Below are 26,777 nucleotides of genomic sequence, written 5' to 3'. Positions count from 1 at the left end.
CCACGTTCCCTTACAAGCTACAGACTTAACTGAAAACATCTTAAGAAGTGCTCCTGTCTTCAGCACTCAGATGCCCAGTTCCCAATGGGGTCCAAACCCCAAATAAATCTGTTTTACCTTGTATAAAGCTTATACAGGGTAAACTCAAATTGTTCGCCCTCTATAACACACAGAGAGAGATGCACAGCTGTTTCTCCCCCCCCCAGGTATTAATACTTACTCTGGGTTAATTAATAAGTAAAAAGTGATTTTATTAAATACAGAAAGTAGGATTTAAGTGGTTCCCAGACAGAACAAATTAAATTGCCAAGAAAAATAAAAACAACACACAAGTCTAAGCCTAATACAGTAGAAAACTGAATACGGATAAAATCTCACCCTCAGAGATGTTTCAATGAACTTCTTTCACAGACTGGACGCCTTCCTAGTCTGGGCCCAATCCTTTTCCCTGGTACAGTCTTTGTTCCAGCTCAGGTGGTAGCAAGGGGATTTTTCATGACTGTAGCCCCCTTTGCTCTGTTCCACCCCCTAATATAGCTTTTGCACAAGGTGCAACCACTCTGGGTTCCCACTCCTCCTTATAAATGGAAAAGCACCAGATTAAAGATGAATTCCAGTCCAGGTGACTTGATCACATGTCACTGTAAGACTTCATTACCCACTTGCCAGCACACATGGATATAGGAAGATTTACAAGTAAACAGAGTCATTTACAACCAATTGTCCTGGTTAATGGGCGCCATCAAGATCCAAGCCACCATTAATGGCCCACACTTTGCATAATTACAATAGGACCTCAGAGTTATATTTCATATTTATAGTTTCAGATACAAGAATGATACACTTATACAAATTGGATGACCACACTCAGTAGATTATAAGCTTTGAAATGATACCTTGCAAGAGGGCTTTTGCATGAAGCATATTCCAGTTACATTATATTCACACTCATTAGCATATTTTCTTAAAGTCATATGGAGTGCAATGTCATAGCAGTCTCGGATGATGACCCAGCACATGCTGTTCGTTTTAAGAACACTTTCACTGCAGATTTGACAAAACGCAAAGAAGGTACCAATGTGAGATTTCTAAAGATAGCTACGGCACTCGACCCAAGGTTTAAGAATCTGAAGAGCCTTCCAAAATCTGAGAGGGACGAGGTGTGGAGCATGTTTTCAGAAGACTTAAAAGAGCAACACTCCAATGCAGAAACTACAGAACTGAAACCCGCCTCCCCCCTAAAAAAATCAACCTTCTGCTAGTGGCATCTGACTCAGAATGATGAAAATGAACATGCGTTGGTCCGCACTGCTTTGGATCATTATTGAGCAGAACCCGTCATTGACATGGATGCATGTCCTCTGGAAGGGTGGTTGAAGCATGAAGGGACATATGAATGTTTAGCGTATCTGACACGTAAACATTTTGTGACGCCATCTACAACAGTGCCATGAAAACACCTGTTGTCACTTTCAGGCGACACTGTAAATAAGAAGCAGGCAGCATTGTCTCCTGCAAATGTAAACAAACTTGTCTGTCTGAGTGATTGGCTGAACAAGAAGTAGGACTGAGTGGACTTGTAGGCTCTAATGTCTTACATTGTTTTATTTTTGAGTGCAGTTTGTTTTGTTTTTGTTTTTTTACATAATTCTACATTTGTAAGTTCAACTTTCATGATAAAGAGATTGTACAACATTATTTGTATTAGGTGAATTGAAAAATACTATTTCTTTTGTTTTTTACTGTGCAAACATATGTCATAAAAAGAATATAAAGTGAGCACTGTACACTTTGTATTCTGTGTGGTAATTGAAATCAATATATATGAAAATGTAGAAAACATCCAAAAATATTTAAATAAATTGCATTCTATTATTCTTTAACAATGCAATTAATTACATGATTAATCACAATTATTTTTTTTAATTGCTTGACAGCCCTATAAATTATATTTACAGGTATTCAAGTAAAGGAAGATTGAAGTGACACAGGATTCCAACTCAGATCATGTGGCGGTAAGAAGGAACTGGGGAGGTATCAGTCCACACGGCCCTTTATACTCTTGGTCCAGAGCATAAGAAGACAAACTGTGCATGTCAGACCAGACATAGGTTACTAAAAGTTTCCCAATTCAGTGTATGATGCACATGCGTACCCATGTGCGGAATACACACAGGGACCATCAGTTGAAGAACCACCATGATTTACAATACTATCAAATGCACACAAGAGTCTTGCATAAAATCCATGTTTTGTACAATGTCAAAGGAGGCGATATGATCCCCCCGCCAAATTTTTTTTTTCAAAAACATGTCTATTTTTCCCCTTGCTGTTTATAATAATGAGCCCTTAGAAGATGGCCACTTCTGTTTCCTGACAGTTATCCCTTCCATTGTGTCATTCAGTACATTATAAACATTCCCAATCCCACAGGGACACAATCAGCCTAAAATCCAGTCACTTGTTTAAAATGATTTAGAAGTAGTTTCAGGTGCTCCTAACAGCTGTTAATGTTCTTCTGTTTCCCACACAAACAGGGGCAATTGACTAAGATCCCAATCTAGGCAGGTTCTGATCATGGTCTTAACTGACGAACAGGAGAAACATGACTACCTACAAAAGCTTCAACTTTCAGTTACAGTAATCTTATTACTTGTAAAAAAATGATGGTAACTAATATAAACATGCAGAGTGACTTTTTTTTTTTAAGTTGATGGCAGTCCTATAATGGCAATTACTGGATCCAGTAGTAACAAGAACAGAGTAACTGGTTGTTAGTGTCATTGGGTTTTTTTAAAAGGCCTGAATACATAAATGTTTGCATAGAGAATTTGGTTGTTTTTGGTGCCATTCAGCTGGATTCTCTTACACTTATGATTCAGCCAGCTCTCCATTCATCCTCCACCTTCCCCACCCACAAGTTCTGGGACTATGTATTTTGAGAAATACAGATGTCTTCTGATTGAATCCATCTCTGCCCACAGCTGTTGCCAATGGCAATATCCAGAGTTAACCCCTCACAATCAACTCAAGACAAACTGGTTTGAATCATTCACATGTATTAATTCATTTACGCCAAATGAATGTGAATTCGCTACCTTTGCAGGTGAAGCATTTGATGTGAAAATGCTTGGACTGGACACGGAGCACTTCGCCTTTACATGGCTCCTCACATTTATGGCAGTGGATGACAGGCTTCTCAGTGGAGTGGTGAGGTTCTTGGGAATGGGCCACTGTAAAAATAAAATATATCATTGTCAGAAAAGGACTACAGGGTTTTCCTCCCTTCATAGATCTATGCGCTCAGCCACCAGTGAGTGGTATATAATCTCTCCATAGATTACGTTGTACACCCATACAACAATTAATATGTTAACAGAGATTCTGTGCACCTGTACCCTTTCCATAAAATGGTGTTTTAAGCCATGCACAATATCTGCCTTATCGCACTGAGACAGGCAGGGAAATAGAAAGAGAACAAATCCCTTAGTGATTTTGCAAAAAGAAAAGGAGTACTTGTGGCACCTTAAATTGGTTAGTCTCTAAGGTGCCACAAGTACTCCTTTTCTTTTTGCGAATACAGACTAACACGGCTGTTACTCTGAAACCTGTCATTAGTGATTTTGGTCACTCTCCCTGTCACTGATTCCACAAGTACTGCCTACAGTTCCAGAGGGCATACCCAGTGTGCATGAAGGCATACAACAAGCAAGCAGGGCAGAAAAAAACTGGGCATGCATAACCTGAGCAGGAAGCCCAACCCAAGCAGAATGAACAGAAACAGAATGCAAATTTTGGAAGTCAAATCAACACAGCTACTTGGGTTTAAGTATTACTTACTGCATTAGAATCGGAGTACTTGTGGCACCTTAGAGACTAACCAATTTAGAGACTTAGACCAATTTAGAGACTAACCAATCCTATCTGATGTGAAGAGTTAGAGTCCTAGGGAGGGATGTGATGCACAGAAAAATTGGAGTCTCCCTGCTACTGTATACAAGAGTGCAAGCACAGAAACGTGTGTCTGAAGTTAGAAGAATAAACGGAAGCCATCTGGCTTGTTCTTACTCCTGTTGACTTCAACAGAATGTAGCTCTTGTGTGTAGAGGAACAAGCCAGACTTAGGAAATGCTGTAGAGCAGTGGTTCCCAAACTGGGGTTCGTGAACCCCTGGGGGTTTGAAAAATGTTACAGTGGGTTCTTGGGAAAAAATTCTTTAATGGCGGATAGAGCTGTCCCTAGGGATCCCAGCCAGCACAGGGCCAGCAGTCCAAAGTCCCTGGACTTCCAAGAGCTAAGCAGATCAAAGCAAGCAAATCTATCACACTGAGGAGATTTAAACTTCAAGACTCCTTACAAGAAATGGAAAGGGAAGTGGATATTTTTTGCTGTTTTTAAAATTAAATAGGCAGCTAGTATTGTTTTTAAAATTATTATGAAGAACAAGTTTAAGCTTTGTTGTAACATGCGTTGTTTGCCTGGACTGCTCAAGACCTGAATGCTTGTGTAGGAGGAACTCTTTGAGTTGGCTTCTTAAATACCTTCATGCTGTTTCACATCTGATACTTCTTGATGAAACCTAGGAGCCTTGTCTTATATCAGGTTTATTCAAAGTGATACAAGCTACAAAAGTGAGATCTTGGAAGAGTGTGGCCATTTTCATAATCATATAAAAATACTGTAAAGATAAATAAATAATAGTGTGTAATAAGCATAACATAAAAACAAATTTTATATTTCCAAGATCACTGCTTTTATAATTTACTCAGGTAAAGGAGAAAATCCCTGAAAATATTCATTTTTAGGAGGGGGTTCGCGAGACTTGACATTTTACTGAAAGGAGTTCACAGGTTGTTAAAGTTTGGGAACCACTGCTATAGAGGATAGAAGTGGGCAAAGTCATCCTCAGTTTAAGCTTGCAAAGTAGCCAGAAGAGAACTTGGAGCACCAACAAGCAATATCTACACCTTTCAGCACAATTCCCAAGCATAGACTCACGGAATGGTTGGGAAAGAACAGTGATAAGGGGAAGAGTATTCTGTGTTTTGCTCACACAGACATTCCACTTTGCCCTAAATTCTTAACTTCAGTAAGTACCACGAGTAGCTTCTAAACAGGAGCAGAAGTAAAGATCTTGTCAGTATTATATCCACACTTTACTGTGCTAATAAAACCGTGACTGCTCCATATTTTACTTCTGACCGGCAATGTTTAACTTTCACTTAAGAGCTATCTGGAATGAGGCTAAGTACCCAATAAACCCCTCAAGGACTGTAATGGAAAAGCATGGCTGCATGGGATAAATCAGTACAGAATTTGGCTCAGTTTGTGTTATCCGAGGTAGTTAGTGGTGCCTCAAACAATGCCTGTGATTTTTCTTCTTTTACTAGCAGAAAGTTGTGCTCATTATACTATTCTCAAAATAGTGACATTGCTCACCAATATATTTTTTGGATAACACATACATGCTCTGTGTTTCTACCTTCCTTGAATCTCCATATTGCCTTCTGCTGCCATTTAGATAAAGTTCTATCGAGTACGTATTCATGGCATATTCAGCACCATACACTTTGAGTACTAACCCCATTGCTCTTAGACCCTTTCCCACTGCTCTGCTCTCAACTCCTCCTACTCCCTCGCCCTACAGCTTGCCAGACATCCTTCCTGATCAAGCTCTGACACTCTCTCTCACTCTAAACTTTATACCTTCCTTCGCACCACTGTTTACAGTCACCACAGCCTCCCATCTTGTATTTGCCATGCAAGTTCCCCCTCTTCCTTCAATAAACTTCTGGAAATTTACCTACCACTTCATCAGGTACTTTTGCTATAAAGCCACTCTGTTTTATTCTTTTTTGTACGTGCTCATATCTTTAGAGCATAAATTTGTTGTGGAAGAAACTTCACTATTTTGTACAGTTTATCTATTCTACACATTTGGTGGGCAATACATAGTAAACAGGAAAAAAAACAACAGTACTAAACCGAAAGGAAACCACGTATTTCAGGCAACAATTTATATCTTCAAATTCAGCTAAACTTATAATTCAGCGGCTGTCATTTGGTTAGCGCAGTTTTTCTATTTAAAACATTTAGAGAAAGCTTAGCTGCCTGGATTCCTTGACTGAAATATGAAGCTTTACCTCTTCCTCTGTGGTACATATCATCTCATCTATATCCCTAGAACTGTGATTCAATTCACATGAGTAAGCAGAACACAGAGGGGGATACCAACTAATATTTTAATTAGCAGTTACTTCTAAATAAGAACCCATAAGTACATTGCCTTGAGTGAACCTCTCCTAATCTGTAATGCAATACTATTTTTGGAGTGGAAGAGCAGAGGTTATTCTTCCAAGCAAGACTATTAAATAGTGTATTAACTTAAAGTGAGCTGTAGCTCACGAAAGCTTATGCTCCAATAAATTTGTTAGTCTCTAAGGTGCCACAAGTACTCCTTTTCTTTTTAAGTTTAACTGTATTAACTTACTTACAAGTTTAAGTAGCACAATAGAAGAAGAAAAATCCAAACCTATTAGAAACTCCTGCCTTGTATTATTTTAAAATACTATGAGCAAAACTTGCCTCTCTGATCTGTATGGTTGAAGATAACAGCAAAGCTCTCATTAGTAACCTCCCGCCCCACAATATTCTGCTCTAACTCCTTAATAAATTCTGTGCATACCAGAGTCCTGATCCCCCTTGTGCATCTGAGACTAGAGTTTTGCCCCATATTTGGAATGAAATAAAAGGCAAATAGGGCCCAAACTGGGAATCAATATTGTATTGACAGTAACGAGTTAACTTTCTCATTACGGCTTGCCTTTCAGGGCCATTTAAGTTAACACAATGCTCTCAGCTGCCACGTCCAATCTGTGCTCTCTGATGGAGCAAATTACAGTGCCCATCATACTGGCATCAGCTCTGGCTTTGGTATCGAGGTTCAACAACCAACTGCTGCTCTTTCCCAAGGAGTCACTTGCAAGCTTTTCCTTTTGGATATCTATATTACACAGCAAAGGTTTCAGTGCCAGAGGTGATTCTTTTCACATTCACCAGCGAGCACATGACGGGGAATTAAAAGGGGGGTAGGGGGAGGAGAAAGAGTGACACACCATGCGGGAGAATGGTCATGAAACTACTCCTGACTGCAGACCCCTTTAAAAACAGGTTTATGACGAACGTTCAGCTGCAGTCAGAAAAATGATTACATACAAGTTTATTGGACACTTGTAAGCTGGAGGCTGATTTGGCAGTGGGGCCCCTGAGCAGGATTTAGCAGACATCTCAGCCTGGCACTGGAAGCCCCACCTGTATCAGCAAGGACACCTCTACTCCAGAAATGATTTACTCTCTGGATTTTTGCCCTGGCAGGGATGGGGCCAGAGAGTTGCTCTAAAACCCATGGTCAAGGCTCTGCTAATCTAGTCACCAAGAGAGGAAGGATGGCCCTGTGGTTAGGGCACCAGCTTAAGACTTGAGATCTGGGTTTGATTTCGTGCATGACCTTGATTTCGTGCACTTAGCCTTTCTGTGCCTCAGTCCTCCAGCTGTAAAATGGAGATAACAGCACTGTCTCTCACAGGGGTATTGTGAGGCAAAATGCATTAAAGATTGTGAGACACTCAGACACTAGGGTGATGGGGGCCATTTAAGTAACTCAGATAGTAAATCATGGTCGTACCCCTTCCCCATCCATTTTTGGGGATGCTCTTCACTAGAAAATAAGGCTGTGTTAGACCACGACCTTGAGAATCATGTTAATTCACATTACTTTAAAGCATCAGCCCAGACAGGCTCCTGAAGGCTATGTTCAAACACTACCTTATTCTCTAGTCAGACAAGCCCTAGGCATGGTGCTGGCCAGCTCAGGACAGACTTTTCAGCAGAAGGAGGTCTTGCCCTGGGCTATGCTAGCAAATGCCAGAACCACCCAGGCCTGAATCAAGCCCCTTGTTTAGAAGATCTTTGCAAACCTCTGGAGAGGTGAAAGAAAGCCACATCATCGTGAAGGCAATTACAAGTTTGCCATTTCCCAGTAACTAGGAGTATCACCTGCTTTAGAATAATATGCAAAGCCTTATAATAAAAAAAAAATCTGTAAACATCTCAAACACTCCTCTAAAATATTTTTTACCAAATTAAAAAACAAACAGATAAAGCATATATAAACAGAAGGATTTTGTGAGATGAAAGACAGTCTAACACAAAGCTTCCCATATGTATAGCATATGGTTATCAGCATCTTGTGGCAGCAGCCATCTTTTTGTTCTGTTTGTACAGCACCTAGCACAATGGGGTTCTGGTCCAGGACTGGGTGTCCTAGATGCTACTGCAATACAAAGAATAACGTGCATACATACCACAGAGCTAGTGTGAAATTAATGAAATTCAAGTACTCACTGACACTAAGACAAAGTTGCATCAGTGTAACTAAAAGTGTAATTTCATACTGAGCTAACTAAGCCAGAGCAAGTCTGTGCTGATACTTGACTCATTTGAAACCTGATATACCCATTTAGCTCATCAGTACATTTAATGGAGCAGGCAAAACTGATACACCCAGTTTTAAATCAGTGTAAGATTCCACATAGGGGTTTGCACCAGTTTAATTAACCAGACTTTTAAAAACTAGATTTAGTTGAACAAGTGCAACTTGTGTGTAGAAAAGCCCTAAAAGAAATGCTAGTAATACAGTGATCAAAAATGTGTGAGTATTTCTTTGACTATTTAGCTAAATTTATCTTTTTCAAGCTTAACTGTGAAGCCTACATTGTATATATTGAAGTCTTAGCTGTTACAGTGCTTCCAGCTTTGCTCTAAATTCAATCCATGCAAACAAGAGATCACCAAAACAAATTTTCAATGATGTTTCTTGTTAGTTTGTAGGGCAGATACAATTTTGGAAGTTAAATTGTGTGCTGGAAACAGCAACAGGGCCATTTCCTTTATAAAGAACCAAATTTGAAGCCAAAATTATGTGCAGAAGAACTGTCCAAGACAAAATGAATTTAAGTTCCTGGGCTTTTTAACAAACCAAGTTAATTAAGACATTGTCCCTTAGTTTAGTACAGGATTCCACTAAGTCAACAAGCCACATAGGTACACTGTCTGTCAAATAGCTCACTTAGCCCTTTGAGTGTCCATGCTATGAACAGGACACACAACCGTCCCGCTGCCCCCTTTACCTGGGCTCTTTTTTCCTACTCAGAAAAATCAGTTACACCATTTTTAAGTGGAAACACACATCAGGTCCCACAGTTATTTGAGGAGACAAGAATCCTCCAGTGCTGCAACCACTTGGTGTTTGGAGTCTTGCTTTACCTCACTAGCTGGGTGCATTTTCCAGCCACCTGCTATTCTTTAAGGAAACCTCATCTTAGTCATGATCTGGTATATTTTATTGCATTTTGTATCTGTGCTACACTAGCCTAAATCTGGAGTAATTCCACTGGTCTAGATTTGCAACAGAGTAACTCAGTTCAGAATCCAGCCCTTTGCAAGTAATATTAAAGTCGGCTCTATGAGAATTTAATTCAAATTTAATTTAAAAGAAGTGGCAATGCCCATCTCCCAACACACTGTTCCAAAGACAGAGACTGATAACACAACTTCCACTTGACTAAAGCACGTTCCTTAGGGTGACCATATGTCCTGTTTTGGTGGGGCAGTCCCTTTTTTAAGCCCTGTCCTGGCCATTCCAACTTTTTTGGTGATGATCAGTTGGCAAGAGCAAACGGGACAAATGCCCAATTTTGCCAAAAAAAGTGGGGTAGGAGGCAACCCCTAGCGGGGAATAGAGGAACATGTGGGGGAACAGAAGGGCAATGCCAGCCCACGCGGGGGGGAGGGAGGGCTCAGATGAGAGCATGGGCTGAGGGTGTGAGCGGTACAGGCTGGCCCCACACAGGCAGGTGGCTCGGGCAGGCTCTGCGTGGGCCTGGTGGGTGAGCGTTTCGGGCCGAGGAGGGAGGGGGATTGGGGAGAGTGGGACGGGCCAGCCCCACATGGGTGCAGCTCAGGCCAACTGCTGACGCTAGCCCTGGGTTGGGGAGGAGGGTCGTTGGGCTAGCCCAGGCTGTGTCCCATTTTCCCTTTTGGGAAATATGGTCGCCCTAGGGGTGCGGTGCGAGGGAATGTGAAGAGGTTAGCAGTGATGCCAGTCCTGCACGGGGCGGGGGTGGGGGGAGGAAACAGGGCTCCATCAGGGGAGGGGAAGAAAAATGGGTTCCAGCATGCGGAGGGCAGGCAGGGTTCGAGTGACCAGAAACAGCCTCGAAGGGGCGGGCGGGGGGGAGGAGAGATTCAGGCGAGCAGCTGGGCCGGCAGGCTCGGGCAAATAGCTGAGGCCAGCCCCGTGGGGTGTCCCATTTTCCCTTTGGGAAATATGGTCACCCTAACATTCCTAAAATAAAGGGACATTTCTTGTGGGAGTTTTAAATCTGTAATGTCACTGCTGCCTTCTGAAAAGCAGCTCCTGTGACAAAAAGGGCAATGGCCATTGTGTGTATCACTGTCTTAGCCAAGGACAGTCACTGTTTAGCACACTCTACCCCAAGTGGAAATTACAGCCATTACTTGAACAGTAACATTTCTAAGATAAAAAAAAAACCTGAAAAAAGAAAACAAAAACGGCAGCCACTCGATATTTCTGTGCCTGAACCTTGCTCCTAATGCAAGACTGTTTTGGAAACCAAAGAACCATGCTGATGAATGCTGACTCAACTGCAGGTTCTGCTGGCAGAGCTCCATATCTGCTGCAAACCACAGAAGAGCTTGGCTCTTTACCACAAATCAGAGAGACGCTTCTGGGAAATGTCTCACTAGGAGGATGCTCTAAAGCTGAGGTCACAGCAAACACACTGGGCCCAATCCTGCTCCCCACTGAAGTCAATGGCAAAACTGCAATTAAAGGGAAGCAGGATCTGGACCCGCTGTGCTTTAGAAAGTATTGAAAGTATTTTGTCTGAGCCTCATTAGCACTTGGTCATTTTCCAGATTCAGACATATTTGCACATTGGCAGACTCAGCCTGGCAGGCAGGAAACAGAGTCACACTCTTCCAGTCTGCAAAGCAAGGTGGATTGATTTAAATAAGGATTTAAGTTACCTAAAGGAAAGCCTCGATTTTAATCAACGTTTGTATTGGTAGTTCATTTATTTTCCTAAAAAATGGTGCACTCTCATTGGTTGCTGTAACAGCTAAAACATGTTGATTTACAACTAAACAGAGCCTTCACACTAGATCTGGAATGTGCGCTACCTAGACGGGTACACTATAACTACATACATTTATTTAAGCAATTATATAGCTTAATATATAATTTTATTAACTGTACATTTTTAGTAGGTTAGAAAATGGTGACTGATATATGGCTTATTTACTAAATATTAATTTTGTTCAGGATTTGTGTCAAGCTGCATTAGGATGGTAACTAGAATTTAAACACAAAATAGCAGATAAAATGTATTTTTATGAAACAAAACAAGCCCTTAATACAGTACATGACGTATTGTGCCACATTTATAAAACTTGACTTCAAAACTTGGAATCAGAGGAAAAACAGCTTTCTTTATAGAGAAAGGAAGCCTTTAACTCAACACCAAGTGATTCATCACCTGTGTCCACTCCCAGTTTCTGGCAATCATGTAGCATATGCCAAAGTAGAGAATGAGGTGAGTCATTTGAGTTACCCATCTAGATATGGGAGGCACAAGTCGTGTCTATTCTAGCCTAGTCCTGTAAAAGGAAACTTGTCAATTCCTTAGCAAAAAAGGGTTGGGAATAAATTTGGCAACGTTTAGTTTGGTGACCAATTTGGTGACCATATTTCCCAAACGGAAAAAGGGACTTGAGAATAACTAGCACTTTTTCTCATTAATGCCATAACACATGTTCTGTCAGTCTCAGTTTTCCCACTAGAATTAATGAAATGCACCTAAGTTATCTATTCTCAAGGCTTCTATCGATAGCTAGAGAGGTGACTTATGGGCATGATCACAGCATAAAAACTGATTGTTCTGTTTTGACTCAGCGTGGTAGCTGTGTTATAGTCTGTATCAACAAAAACAACGAGGAGTCCTTGTGGCATCTTAGCGACTAACAAATTTATTTGGGCATAAGCTTTCGTGGGCTAGAACCCACTTCATCGGATTCATGGAAAATACAGGAGCAGGTATAAATACATGAAAGGATGGGGGTCAGTTTACCAAGTGTGAGGTCAGTCTAATGAGATAAATCAATTAACAGCAGGATACCAAGGGAGGAAAAATAATAAAAGTGGCAATTCTTCAACAAAAAACTTCAAAAACAGACTCCAATGTGAAGCTGCACAACTGGAATTAATTTGCAAACTGGATACCATCAGATTAGGCCTAAATAGAGACTGGGAGTGGTTGGGTCATTACAAAACCTAAACTTAACTTCCGCAATACCAGGAGCAAAGAGTCCTGTGGCACCTTATAGACTAACAGACGTATTGGAGCATAAGCTTTTGTGTGTGAATACCCACTTCGTTGGATGCATGTAGTGGAAATTTCCAGAGGCAGGTATAAATATCAAGCAAGAATCAGCCTAGGGATAACAGGATGAGGCCCTCTTCTAGCAGTTGAGGTGTGAACACCAAGGGAGAAGAAACTGCTTTTGTAGTTGGCGAGCCAGTCACAGTCTTTGTTTAATCCTGAGCTAATGGTGTCAAATTTGCAAATGAACTGAAGCTCAGCAGTTTCTCTTTGAAGTCTGGTCCTGACTTTTTTTGCTGCAGGATGGCTACCTTTAAATCTGCTATTGTGTGCCCAGGGAGGTTGAAGTGTTCTCCTACAGGTTTTTGTATATTGCCATTCCTAATATCTGATTTGTGTCCATTTATTCAATACTAATTTCTCCCTACTGTTATTCACACCTTCTGGTCAACTGTCTGTAATGGGCCACTCTCTTACCACTTCAAAAGTTATTTTTCGTCCCTTGGTATCCTGCTGTTAATTGATTTATCTCGTTAGAATGACCTCACACTTGGTAAAGCAACCCCGCAGCCTTTCATGTATTTATACCTGCTCCTGTGTTGTCACTCCATGCATCCGATGAAGTGGGTTCTAGCCCACATAAGCTTATGCCCAAAGCAAATTGTTAGTCTCGAAGGTGCCACAAGGACTCCTCGTTGTTTTTGTTTTGACTCACTCTCTCTCCACTCATTGCAGAGACTATAGCAACTGAGATACTTCTGCCCATTACCTAAATAGTAGCCAGTACATTGCATGTCAGCACATCTCCACCCCAGAGATGTGTTTGTTCTTAATTATCTCATCTGTACTGTACTCCCAAGAAACAGACTCTTTCGAAAGGAAAAACAAGGCCTTGAAGATAATAATGATAAAGAGGCATCGATAGCTAGAATGGTAGGTTGGGAGAGTTTATAAAGGAAAAAAAAAGAAAAGAAAAGAACATAGGTAGTTGTGGATAGCTTTTATCAGTCTACCCAGCTGTTAATTTATATGAAAAAGTTGGATGAAAAGACTTCTGCATACTTCTTAATTATTTTGAAAACTCTAGGATTAAATACACTTTAAAAAAAAACAATTATCAATAATATATATGTGTGTATACACATCACAAGGATAAAACCGGGGTGAGCTGTAACTTTAAATAAAGAGTAAAGCAAAGGTAGAATAAACTGAAAAGACTCTGGTGTTCATTACTATCAAAAGCAAAAAAAAAAAAAAAGTGTACATCAAATGCACCAGTAATAGTAAAAAGTCAAGGGGGATAAATAATTCTACAAAAATATATTAGCCAAAATTAAATACTGATTGAATCTTAAAAATATGGAACAAGAAGTGTTAATTTTCTCTCTGACCACTTTGTATCCCACAACCCATCCCCCACCCTCTTTTCTTCCCTCTTGTGTCTTTTAAGGCCTTTATGCTGCAAACACCACCACATGCAACAGCTTGTGGAATGAGGGTCTTAGGCCTCAGCCCGAAGAGACTTTTGCACATGCTAAATTTTAAGCATGTGAGTCCTTCCAGTGAAGTCAGTTATTTGATCCCAGCACTCATTTGATCCCATTTTAAACCCCATTATATAATATTTATAAAAACATGACATATGTGCGTGTAGTGACTGGCGTAATTTGCTTGACAAGTTCAATGGTGTTTTTGATAAATGATTTGCAAAAGATTAAGAAAATTAGGTATATTCAGTATGGGGTGTTTGCTCATCTGGCCACACAGGGGCTTACAGGCCAGATTCTGATCCCACTTATACTGGTGTAAATCTGAACTAACTCTATTGAAGATGCTAGTCTTTAGTGGGGGATTGTCAAAAGTATATGAGTAGTGACATAGAAATACAAAGTCCTATTGACTTTCAGTGGGACAAGACATTTATGATAATTCTACCCCTAAGTCTTATTGATATTAATACAGGTAGTTCCCCATGCTTTAAGATGCAAATACACTGCAGAGCGAAAACTGAGTCGTGTAATATGCTTATGCAATCTATCATAACATACAGCTTATGAGGACCATGGTCCAGATCCAGTGCTGGTATCAATTTTCAGATTTACACCAGCTGAGAAAGTGGCCCCCTAGTGAAAACTTTCCTAGTTCACTGAAGCTATATCAACACTACACACCACTTGTGGTGGCATACAGCGTACATGTCGCTCCTCACCACACAGTGAAAAGCACACGGTGTCCACACTGTGGTGTGTAGCTACAGTGTCAGTGAAAGGCTCTGGCAGGGGGAGGCAGCAGGGAAAGGCTCAGCCTCTTTCTGCTGCCTCCCTGCTACGGGTGCCTTTCCCCGAGGCAGGGCAGGGATCCACAGTGAGGAGCTGCCCTGCAGAGGAGAAAGGCTCCAGCACTGGGACACTACACTGGTAAAAACAGCCACGTAGACAGGGAGGCACGGCTTGTGCAAGCAGCGCTGTGTAGGTTATCATACCTACACCCTTCAGGTGTGTATTTACTCCTCTTGCCTAAATTGTGCCTCACACCTACGCTGCTGTTTATACCCCTGCCAGAGGGGCTACGTAGGTATGTACTCTATTCGCTGCTGAAAGACATACCTTGAAATGATCGCATAGCCCTGAGCTTCATTTAATTAATGAATTCATTTAATTAATGATGGAATTTCACTGTTGTTGGCCACACAGTTTTAGTTACAAGACAAATGCCTGAAGTGTCTCCTAAGAAAACGTCTAACCTGGTGACCAAATTGTGCATTCTACAGTGTGGCTTGTCTTGTAAATACAGATACTTCAGGTAGTTACAGTATTTATACTTCACATATGTTAGTCAATGCTGGAGAAAAACAAGAATCTTTTCCATAAAACAGCTAACAAACTAGAGAACTACACAGTCAATGCAGTATGTTCACATGTAGTGCCTGAAGCCAAATCAATGAAAAGCTAAAGGCAGTTTTTATTTTTTTAAAACCACTATCACTAATACAAAGGCACTGATCTTACTGAAAGTATGTTGCAAGCCAAGGCTTGCTATGAAACAGATGATATCGACTCAAAGTTAACTCAACTGAGCCAATGTTTGAATGAAAAACTCAACACAATTTCTAGTAGATTTGTTACAAGATAAACAGTTATTGAACCAAAGGGCAGGAGCATAAACTGAATTTAGTGTGATGCTACATCTTAGCATTAGGACACGGAGGGACTTGGTAGTTTTCACTGAACTCTTCGTGACACAATCTGGGTGAAAAGCTGAAATATGAATCCAGACTGTGTAGTACTAATTCAATAAAAGCCTGTCTCAGCACCCTTATATTCTCCTTTGTCTTCCTCTCACTAAACACACAATTCTCTGCATACAGTTGATTAAAAAAAGACAGTATTTAGAGGCAATCAATCCCATTCTTCAAGACTTCCATTTCAGTTAAAGCCAGCATACATGTATTCCTCACAACACCCAAACAGCTCGAGCAGCTAGCAAACAAAAAAGTCATGTAGATAGGTTCTGAGTATCACTAGATAAAACTCCTTTAAAAGACTGCTACACAGAAAGACCCACAATTATTTCAAATCAGTCATCTAAACAAAAATGTAAGACAAAGTGATCAAAAAGTAAATAGCTCCAACCAACATCCTGAGTGAGAGTCACATAATGTCCATACATAAATATTATACAAAGTGATGAATAAAAGGACAGATGTAGAAATTGTTCATTTGAAATCTTGAGTGGATGCACAAAAGCAAGAAAGTTGAAAGTGCTGATGTTAGCAGAAAATGCCATTGCTTTTCCCGAAGAGAATGAAAATTCTAACCTCCCAATGAAAGATGTGAGCACTCAGGTGTAAAACAAAACACAGAGAAACAAGCCATGGCTTCTTAGCCACATCAACAACAACTGTATCCACACTTAGTTTCCTGCCTTCAAAGGCAGCAAATTTAAATTACAGTTTAAGCATTTAAGCTTTTCTTTTTAAGCTTCCAAAATAGCTATGAAAGAATTTCAGAGATTGAAAGGTGCATAAAAAGGTACTTAGAAACATGAAACATAAAACTTTAAGCACGAGTATTGAAGTGAGATTTCTGAGGTGAACATTTCCTTAGCCCAATGGCCTTCCACCTGTGTTACAATATCTTTGTGCTGACATGTCATTGACACAATTTAATACATGCATCAACAGGGGAGAAATTTTGCACAGAAATAGATAAGAATGTCTATTAAAAAAAAACACTCCCCCCCCTCCCCAAAAAACCTACCTAACTGAAAAAGGTATTTTTCCTCACCAAAAGAAAATATTTCTGGGTCAAATTCTGCCCCACGACAACCAACAACCCCATTAAAGGCCTCATTTTAAGCCTCTTAAAGAGGCAATGGCAGTTGTCAGCTACACCACCATTTCCCAAACAGCAAAGCTGGGCCCACGATGTGATGCTGTATTACTGAAGATGACCATTTATAGCATTGTTGCTACTACTGTGGCACAATAGCACTAAATTTGATACAAAGTGTCTCATGTAAGGTATCAACGGAAAAGTTGTCATCTGCTAAACATGATAATCCTCTTTATATGCATGTACCATCTTTGTATCTGAAGTTATACATAGCAAATATCCATTTGTATCTCTCACGTGTTTTGTTCTTATGTGACACCCACAAGGTAATTTTACATCCCATCTAGCCAGCCCAGCGTTGATGAACCATTTAGTTGTGCACAGACCATTCAGTTGGTGATGGGCTAGTAAGGGAGATCAGCTCTTCACTGAGTCTTCCTCTGGACAGCAAGTGAGCCAATGGCCACCCCTGTGATTCAGCAAAACATATAAGGGCATGTGATGTGGACATGTGACCTTGGATTCCATCTTTGTCAGTAACTTTCCATACACAAGGGCTGTGGGCTTTGTTTGGGACATTAAATTTCCATGCACGTGGAAGAAGATACAAGAGACACCTGAGACATTGCCATTTTGCCTCATTACTCCTCCAATTCTCTGGACTGTGAATTTACAACTAAAAGGAGTATTTTGAACTATGGATTGGGAACCTTCCAATCTTTTGGAAGTTACCAGAGAGACTTTTGCAAGCCAGCAGCCTATTCCATCACTGCTATGATCCTGATCTAGGAACACTGAAAATCACTTGTATGTATATGATTCCTTAACCATTCAGTTACTCTCTTCCGTTCTTCTATTAAGAAATCTTTAGTTAGTTTAGTAAGGATTGGCTGACAGCATGATACTTGGATAAGATCTGAGATACATATTGACCTGGAATAAGTGTCTGATCCTTTGGGATTAGTAGAACCTCACATATAGTGAATTGGGTTTTCAGTAACCCCTCACTATATTAGATCTGTTTGTCTGAATGGGAGCCAAGGAATGGAATGCCTTAAGAGGACTCTGTTTGGCTTCTTGTTAACCAGTGTGGTGCTACCGAAGTTTTTCTGATACTGGTTTGGTGAATCTAATTATAGAATAAATCACGAGTTTTTGGAGATTGTCTGCCCTGTTTCATGCAGTCTGCCCTGAATGCCTCATTCTCAGCGTGGTCCATCCCAGGCACACGGTCACACAATACGTGGATTTATCTGTCCATCTAGGTTCTTACCCCTCAGCTCCAATCTCTCTCTCAGGATTTAGCCTCAGTGTCAGACTATACCAAGCTGGGAGGGGTTGCAAGTGCTTTGGAAGATAGGATTAAAATTCAGAATGATCTGGACAAATGATCTGAAGTAAATAGGATGCAATTCAATAAGGACAAATGCCAAGTACTCCACTTAGGAAGGAACAATTAACTGCACACACAAAAAATGGGAAATGACTGCCTGGGAAGGAGTGCTGTGGAAAAGGTTCTGGGGTCATAGTGGATCACAAGCTAAATGAGCCAAAGGGGTAGCAATGGGGGTGGGGGGGAGGAAAGCAAACATTCTGGGATGTATTAGCAGGAGTGTTGTAAGCAAGACACAAGCATTAATTCTTCGAGTCTACTCCATGCTGATAAAGCCTCACCTGGAGTATTGTGTCCAGTTCTAGGCAACATATTTCAGGAAAGATGTGGACAAATTGGAGAAAATCCAGAGAAGATCGACAAAATGATTAAAGTTCTAGAAAACATGACTTATGAGGAAAGATTGAAAAAAATGGGTTTGTATAGTCTGGAGACAAGAAGACAGAGGGGACAAAACAGTTTTCAAGTAAATAAAAGGTTGTTACAAGGAGGAAGGAGAAAAATTCTCCTTGTTAACCTCTGAGAACAGGCCAAGAAACAACGGGCTTAAATTGCAGCAAGGAAGGTTTAGGTTGGACATGAAGGTAGTTAAGCATTGGAATAAATTGCCAGGTGTGGGGTAGGAGGGGGAATTTCCATCACTGGAGGTTTTTAAAAACATGTCAAAAACACCTGTCAGGGATGGTCTAGTTATTACATAGGCCTGCCTTGAGTGCAGGAGACTGGACTAGATGACCTACTGAGGTCCCTTCCACTCCTAGACTGCTATGATTCTAGGATAACAACATAACCCCCTGATGGGCTACTGCCCCTAGCAGCCATCTCCTGTGTGAAACACTGATGAGGGCATACGCTTACTCTACAGGCCCTGCCATATGAACAGCCCTTCCTGAAACATGGATCTTTTGCACATTTGCAAAGTAAAAGTCAAGACCTTAACATGCAATATCATTTCCGCAATAAATATCACCGACTCCAAAGAGCACATTCGTTTTTAGTGAGATGTTTTAAATACACAAATGCTGAGAAAATACTGATGACTGCTGAGAAAGCAGACTACCAAATAAATTGATGTTTCTTGGAAATGACCTAGTACAAAGGGGGGGGAGGGAAGGGGGGAGAAAATACACCAACTTCTGCTTCTCTAATTCATAAATCGTGCTGTCATATCAACTTTTGTTTTGTGGTTCTTCAATACTAAATAAATAAGTTATAGATCTCTGTAACTCCTTATCTATACTAGGAACTTTTTTTAAAAATTGGCATTATTTGTAATATAATGAACCCTACTTGAAGCAGGAGAGAGATTTGAATGCTGGATCTTCAGAGCTAAGTGCAGAAAGAACCTGCTTCTGCTTGAGCTAACAGCGTAAGTCCCCTAGATGCTATTAGTAACAAACAAAATAAACCTCTGATGTGCACCAGGCTCTAGGTTCAGATATCAACTCACAGACTCCCTGGAGTGGGTTACTAGAACATTAGTGATGCTGAACTGAAGTGAGCAGCACTGGGAACACCAACACATCTGGCCGGCCAGCCTGTTGTCCATGCTGTTTTCAGTACCATGACAATTAGACCATGCACACACACTATTGTGTAATGAGGATTTATACCCAGAAAAATAAATTTTAAAAAAGCATTTCATTTATAAATGGTTGATGTTATATAGTTTGATCCCAACTTCTTAGCCTTGAGCAAGTCACTTACCTCCCTGCCTTGCTTTTCCCCTTCTGTACAATGGAGACAGTAATATAGGATTATGTGCATCACTGGGATGGCGGGAAGAATAAACTGTTCCTGTTTATAGCACTGTACGATTAGTGCCATATAAGTGCCACCTATTATTTGTATCATCTCCATCAGTTACACAAGGATACAGCTAATGTTCTAAATATGTGTAACAATGAGGGCAGGCAGTAGCAAAAACATTATAACTACACAAACAGGCAAAAATCACATACACCCCCCCCCCAATCAGGATAGCACAGGCATAGCACAGGATTGCATGTGATTAATTTAAAGCCCACGGAGGTCAATGAGACTTAAATACATGCTGTTTTGAACAAAGATGGGCTTAAGCATGTGCTTACCTCAACCAGGCCCAAAATAAGCACGGGAGATCCCCAGGATCAACAAATGGGTAAGGACTAATCATACTTAATGGGATACCGACACGGTCAGTGCAGTGTTTTTCAGATAGAGAGCAGCCTTTCATATTAATTATAGCAAAGGGATTCTATATGGATTGCTACTGACCACAGACAAAAAACAAAAACTCCAACTCTCTCCTCCAAGGGAACTAAACACAGCCAGTGCCATTCAGTGTCACCCTACAGACCCTCCCTCTTCTGATTTGCACTGATCCTAAAAACAACTCCTGACTACCCTATGCTTGACAGGCCTAAGATGGTCTGAACTAATAAGTTCTCATACCAGAGATCTTAGCTACCCTTAGAAAAGTATTTCTTAGCAGCCGTTTAATTTTGTTTTAATTACTGATTTTAAACAAAAGAAGAAATTCACTTTCCTGAAACTTTAGTCTTTTAAGAAATGCCAAGGGATGTATAAAGCCCTTAGTTTTTTCAAGTGTCATCCAAGTGTCAATCCAACCAAAGTGAAGAGAGTGCAGATTACTGTACCCGAACACATGAATGTAGGTGTCTCAATTGCAATTACTAAAACCTTTATGTCATCCCCTCCCACTAGTCCAAACACAACTCCAAATTTCTTGATGTAAATGGCGGTTTCCCTACATCTCTCTCCACAGCATCTGCTCAAGCTCCCTTTAGCATATAGCTGGGATGCAAGAGAATGGCTGGCATGCCACTACAGAAAACATGGGAATCCATCAAACGTGTCAGGACGGTACAAAGCCTGTTGCCCCATTCTCAGGATGGTAATATTTATCCTACAGTGTGAAATCGGTCCTATAAAAGTAAAAGTTTAAGAAAACACGTAATGCTGTCCATCAGAGCTGAAATTTTAAATATAGTATTTTAAAAGGATAAAGCCATAAGGCGAGAGAGACACACACACACACAAACACAACTGTCATTCTTTTACGTTACTTTTTAACGGTTGGTAAGGTATTACAGTGTTTGAAGTGATGTCTGTTATGTTAGGGTATAGTTACCATTATAAGTGGTGGTGGTATCTCTCTTTGCTCACACACACTCAGTAAGAGTAATTCTCTGCCCCAAAGAAAATTCTTATACACAAAACAGACAAAGGAAGTGTTAATATCCAAAGGAGGAGAATAGCCGGATGAGCCACTGAAGGCAGACAGACCAATTAAGTGACTTCCCCCAAGAACAGGAAATCTATCAAAGAGCCAGACATTGAACCCTCATCTCTCAGTATACTACATTAACCATAAGACCACCTTTTCACATACATTAGTTTCACATATTTATAAAATGTGTCTATTGAGACCTCCATGAGCAGATCCAGCAACATAAAAAACCAAACCCAAAACCCACAGATTAAAACAGGCCTAAATTTGACACAGCATAAACCACAAGTGAAAAAGAAAATATAGTTCCTCAAACCTCAACCAAATCAGAGTCTGCCAGATCAACTGGGGATGCAAGCTCCAGAGTCGAGACTAAACTGAGACTGTTCACCCACAAAACATCCAACTATTGAACTGTCAGTGACGACACCCTGGCTGCAATCACCCTGGCTGTTTGGGTGGAGAAAAAGGACCAAGAGGCAGGACCCATATCCATAACTCAAAACCAACATCTCGATTGTGATTGAGCTCTTTGAGTGTATCTATTTAGCTTAACAAAGAGAAGGTGCAGTGGTGACTTGATTACAATCTGTAAGTATCTACATGGGGAGCAAATATTTAATAATGGTCTCTTCAATGCAGTCTGAAGGTAGACAAATTCAGACTGGAAAGAGGGTGTACATTTTTAACAGTGAGGGTAATTAACCACTCGAACAATTTACCCAGGGTCATGGTGGATTCTGCATCAGTGACAATTTTTAAATCAAGATTGGCTGTTTTCCTAAAAGATCTGCTCTAGGGATTATTTTGGGTAAATTCTATGGCCTGTGTTACATAGGAGGTCAGACAAGATGACGACAATCGTTGTTCCTTCTGGCCTTGGAATCCATTAATCAACTTATGAATTACACCTGGAAAGTCCCTGGAGTACAGGTATAAAATGTGCTTGTGGAGGAGGAAGCTATTTGTATTATTTTTTCTTAACATCATATGCAACTCATTTTACTGTTTGATATTATACTGCCTGACTGCATGGAATTAAATTGAAGGAAGCTGATGGGGAAAACAAACAGGAAAATATTACAAGGTACAACCAGAGAGAATACCACGGTTCCTTGAGAAACAATGGGGGAGTTATTAATTGGGAAATGCTCCAGCCAGCATAGCAAGACTTATTCTTCCCAGATCAGGGCGTAGGAACAAAGGAACACTAAACCACTAAAAACCCTGCAGAGACAAGAAACGGGGGGGGGGGGGGGGGAGAAAGTGAGCAAGCAGCAGATGGAGGTGAATTTCTGAGGAATACAGAGGATGCTGCAGGGACTGTCTCTCTCCCAGGACAGGAATAGGGATGACTGGGTTGAGTGGAACATACCCAAAACTTGCAAGGAAAGAATAAAGTGTATGCAAGACCTCATATATAGGCATTTTGTGGTTTTATCCCTTGTCTCTGCTTGCTATGGAGTTGTGGGTGAATAAATATTTTGTTTTGAAGAAGCTGTTTTTGAGTTACTGTAAATCAGTTGGTGGTCACAGGTTCCTGGAGGAAAATGGGTAACAGGTGCCAAACACAACTGGGCTTGTCTTCTTATCATGGTTGGTAAACTAGAAGGCTGCAGCCTGGAGACCCAGTCTAAGAGTGCTAGGTACTCATGATTACACTCAGAGGGTGGTGAAGGTGGCAAAACCTGTCACCAGAGAGGTTCACTCAAGAATGACTAAATGGACACATTGTTCTGTAACCTTGACCTTGTTCCATGCAAGGAAAACTGTTAAGTGACCAAGAAGATGCTTTTCATGTACAAGCTGAAGTTTGAGTGGTCTTCAAGAGTAATCTCATCTAAAGTGCTTCAGTTCTGGTACTGGCATAAATAACTGCAATGGGAGATGTGGATAGAAAAGAAGGCAGGACTGGGGACACAGTCAGCCTCAAGGAAGTTTCTTGACCATGAACTTAATGAATTAACTTGGCAACACCTCAACTAATAGGGCACTGCATATTTCCCTGCAATATTTTAAGAGACAAAAAGGGTAAATTGCAAATGGAAATTTTATTAAAGTTTTGCTGAAATATATTGATTTTTTCTGTGATGCTTGGTTGGCTGGGACTCCCTGACACACACACTCCACCCCCAGCTTAAGGCATCCCGAGCCCTCCAGACACCTGTGCCTACCATTACACAGAGAGACCCAGAGGGACCTCCTGCAGGACAGGCACAAACCTTAAGGCTGAAGAGTTGGGCACTTGAGGGTTAAAGTCTCCATCAAACTTCCATCTTTTCAATCAAGCACTGTCATTCCAGAGGACAACTCTGGCCTATCAAGGCATAGCTCCATTCCCCTGAGTCTTCCCGACATGTGATCCCACATAACTTCCCATAGGGATCGTAAGTTAAAATACCATCAGGGTCAACTCCTCCCTTCATCTTTTGGCATTTACCATTCAAGTAAGAATGGGAGTTGTACCCGTGGATACTCCCAGAATCTATTGGCCAAAACATCAAGCCTCAGGGCAAATCCTCAGCTGCTGTGAATTGACATTGCTCTAATTGGAGCTAGGCCATTTTATACCAGCTGAGGATCTTGACCTCAAGTTCAAAATTCAGTCTCAAACCTCAACATTGTAACACTTAGTCTAGTTCTATAGGCCAGCTCCTAGCTAGAAAAATATATTACTAAACTGGATTCAAAACTAATACACTAGTTACACTCCACAGTAGGGATTTTAAGTTGCGGCGTGACAGTGGATATTCTGAAAAGCAGATACTGACTGAGAAGCACACATAAGTTATTTTACCAGTTATTGAATACTGTGAGGGCAAGTTGTTCTTGAATGAAATAGCGTAACAATGTGTCAAGTTAACTAGATCAAAGGAAGCAGACAGGTGCACATTCAGAGGGACAAAAATGTAATGTTAGTCAATCATAATTCTGCCAACGTCATCTGGTGACTGAAGAATAGCAGCCTGGACTCAATATTTTTCTATGCACATATCTGAGCTGACCAGACACACACTGAAATCATTCTACACTGTGAACATAATGAAGCATGCTAATTTTATATAAACCGTTACTAACTGGTTCGCACGTCAGTGAATTGGGATTGCATTTTTCTAGCTGAAACCAGCCCCTCCAGTTCCTGGCCAGCATGTTTATGAACCACCATTAGGTTTCCCAGGCATTAGACAGGCAGAATTTTAGGCACGCTAAAGAGAGGACAACTCATGCAGAAGCTGGAAGAGAGGGTACCAGCTGCACTAGACTAGCATGTCATCTCGAAAGCAAGCACAACACTACAGAGTGGCATTTGAATCAGCTCCAAAGTAGAGGCAACTCCTGATGTCCTGGATGAAGTGGGGGAAGGAGTTGTGGGAATATTTGTCTGAAATAGTACGGCAGAAAAATAATGGGGAGAAATATGGAAAGATACTCAGGGCTACTGACTGTTTGCAATCTGTAATAGAGAGGTATCAAGAAAAGGAGTACTTGTGGCACCTTAGAGACTAACCAATTTATTTGAGCATAAGCTTTCGTGAGCTACAGCTCACTTCATTGGATGCATACTGTGGAAACTGCAGAAGACATTATATACACAGAGACCATGAAACAATACCTCCTCCCACCCCACTCTCCTGCTGGTAATAGCTTATCTAAAGTGATCACTCTCCTTACAATGTGTATGATAATCAAGGTGGGCCATTTCCAGCACAAATCCAGGTTTTCTCACCCTCCGCCCCCCCCCCACACACAAACTCACTCTCCTGCTGATAATAGCTCATCCAAAGTGACCACTCTCTTTACAATGTGTATGATAATCAAGGTGGGCCATTTCCAGCACAAATCCAGGTTTTCTCACCCACCCCCGCCACAAACTCACTCTCCTGCTGGCAATAGCTCATCCAAACTGACCACTCTCCTTACAATGTGTATGATAATCAAGGTGGGCCATTTCCAGCATAAATCCAAGTTTAACCAGAACGTCTGGCGGGGAGGGGGTAGGAAAAAACAAGGGGAAATAGGCTACCTTGCATAATGACTTAGCAAGAGAGTGAGTTTGTGTGGGGGGGGGGTGAGAAAACCTGGATTTGTGCTGGAAATGGCCCACCTTGATTATCATGCACATTGTAAAGAGAGTGGTCACTTTGGATGGGCTATTACCAGCAGGAGAGTGAGTTTGTATGTGGGGGGGCGGAGGGTGAGAAAACCTGGATTTGTGCTGGAAATGGCCCAACTTGATTATCATACACATTGTAAGGAGAGTGATCTCCACCATACTTCATTTACCTCTGCTGGAAGGGGTGAAGGGCTGAGCTGACCCAAGTGGGATTTGATCACTATATCATCTGTGACTCCCTAATGCTAAAGAGAGGCTGATAGTACCCACATAACATACCTCAAACCTGAACAGCAGACAATACTTGTGATGCCAGACTTGGGCTTCACTTAAGCAGGGACAGTCAATTGACCAGAACTATGCCAGACTGTTCAGTGGTTTGGCATGCCCATGACAGACCAGGTTAAGGTCACTCAATTCATTTTATTTGTCACCTCAACCAGTTTTCAGCTAAGGCCTCAGAGGTAAAAATCTACTAAATTATTAGCCTAATTTGACACTTCCACCCCTTTCCAACATTTCATTCTGTCCAGCCTGCTTTTACTGAGATGTATAAGCAGAGATAAATTACACAGATTCTCTGTGTGGTATGCAGAGATTGTCTTTAAGCCTCGTGTTACTGCCTATGAATCTACCTATTAAAATATTAAATTTCAAAATTACCTCCAATCCATGAGTCATATCTGAGTTTAGATTATATTTCATATCACTGTAATGCAACAAGAGAGACAGACCTGTGTTACTGAAAAGAACGACTCCTTGGCCAACTCCCTGATTTCTCCTACTCCAAGTCTGTCTTTTGCTTGAGCAGCAGCTTTAAGGGGTGATTTAAGATAATTAAATTACAATGATCAATTACAACTTGCAGAGTCCAGACACAACAACAAAAAACAATCCTTTACAAAACAGCCCATTTCTATACAAAAAACAAACTGAGGACATGCTCCTTCATGTCCAGGGCTTGCTGGCTATGACAATATTCCATTTACATTTTTAATGTAACTCATTTGGTGGCAAAGACTCCAGGAATTGTATAAAAACACAATAAAACAGTAGATAGAAAATGCAAGTCAGGTAACATTTACAAACAAGCATTTACCAAGAAAAAAAACAACCTGAAACAAGGTGCAAGCCAAACCCTACGGCAGGGGAAATAGATGCAGAAATACTTAATGCAGCTCACTGCAGTTATTGGCACAAGGATAAAAACAGGAAAAAAGTAGCCAACCAACAACAACTTTAA

At 40.9% G+C, this 26,777-nt stretch overlaps 1 protein-coding gene across 8 annotated transcripts in view; it reads right to left on the bottom strand.

Annotated features, from left to right (window-relative positions):
- ABLIM1 (actin binding LIM protein 1) overlaps positions 1-26,777 on the bottom strand; it is a 321,669-nt gene that overhangs the window by 176,182 nt on the left and 118,710 nt on the right. For all 8 annotated transcript variants that reach the window (XM_084634868.1, XM_084634873.1, XM_084634874.1 and 5 more), the window contains exon 2: positions 3,099-3,233. In XM_084634868.1, the coding sequence (XP_084490994.1) occupies positions 3,099-3,233 (135 nt within the window). The remainder of the gene's footprint in view (positions 1-3,098; positions 3,234-26,777) is intronic.

Source organism: Lepidochelys olivacea, assembly GCF_965140295.1.
Source record: "Lepidochelys olivacea isolate rLepOli2 genome assembly, chromosome: 7".
NCBI classification, from domain to species: Eukaryota; Metazoa; Chordata; order Testudines; family Cheloniidae; genus Lepidochelys; species Lepidochelys olivacea.
Note: the sequence above shows the minus strand (reverse complement) of the source record. Positions and strands in the feature narration are given on the sequence as shown.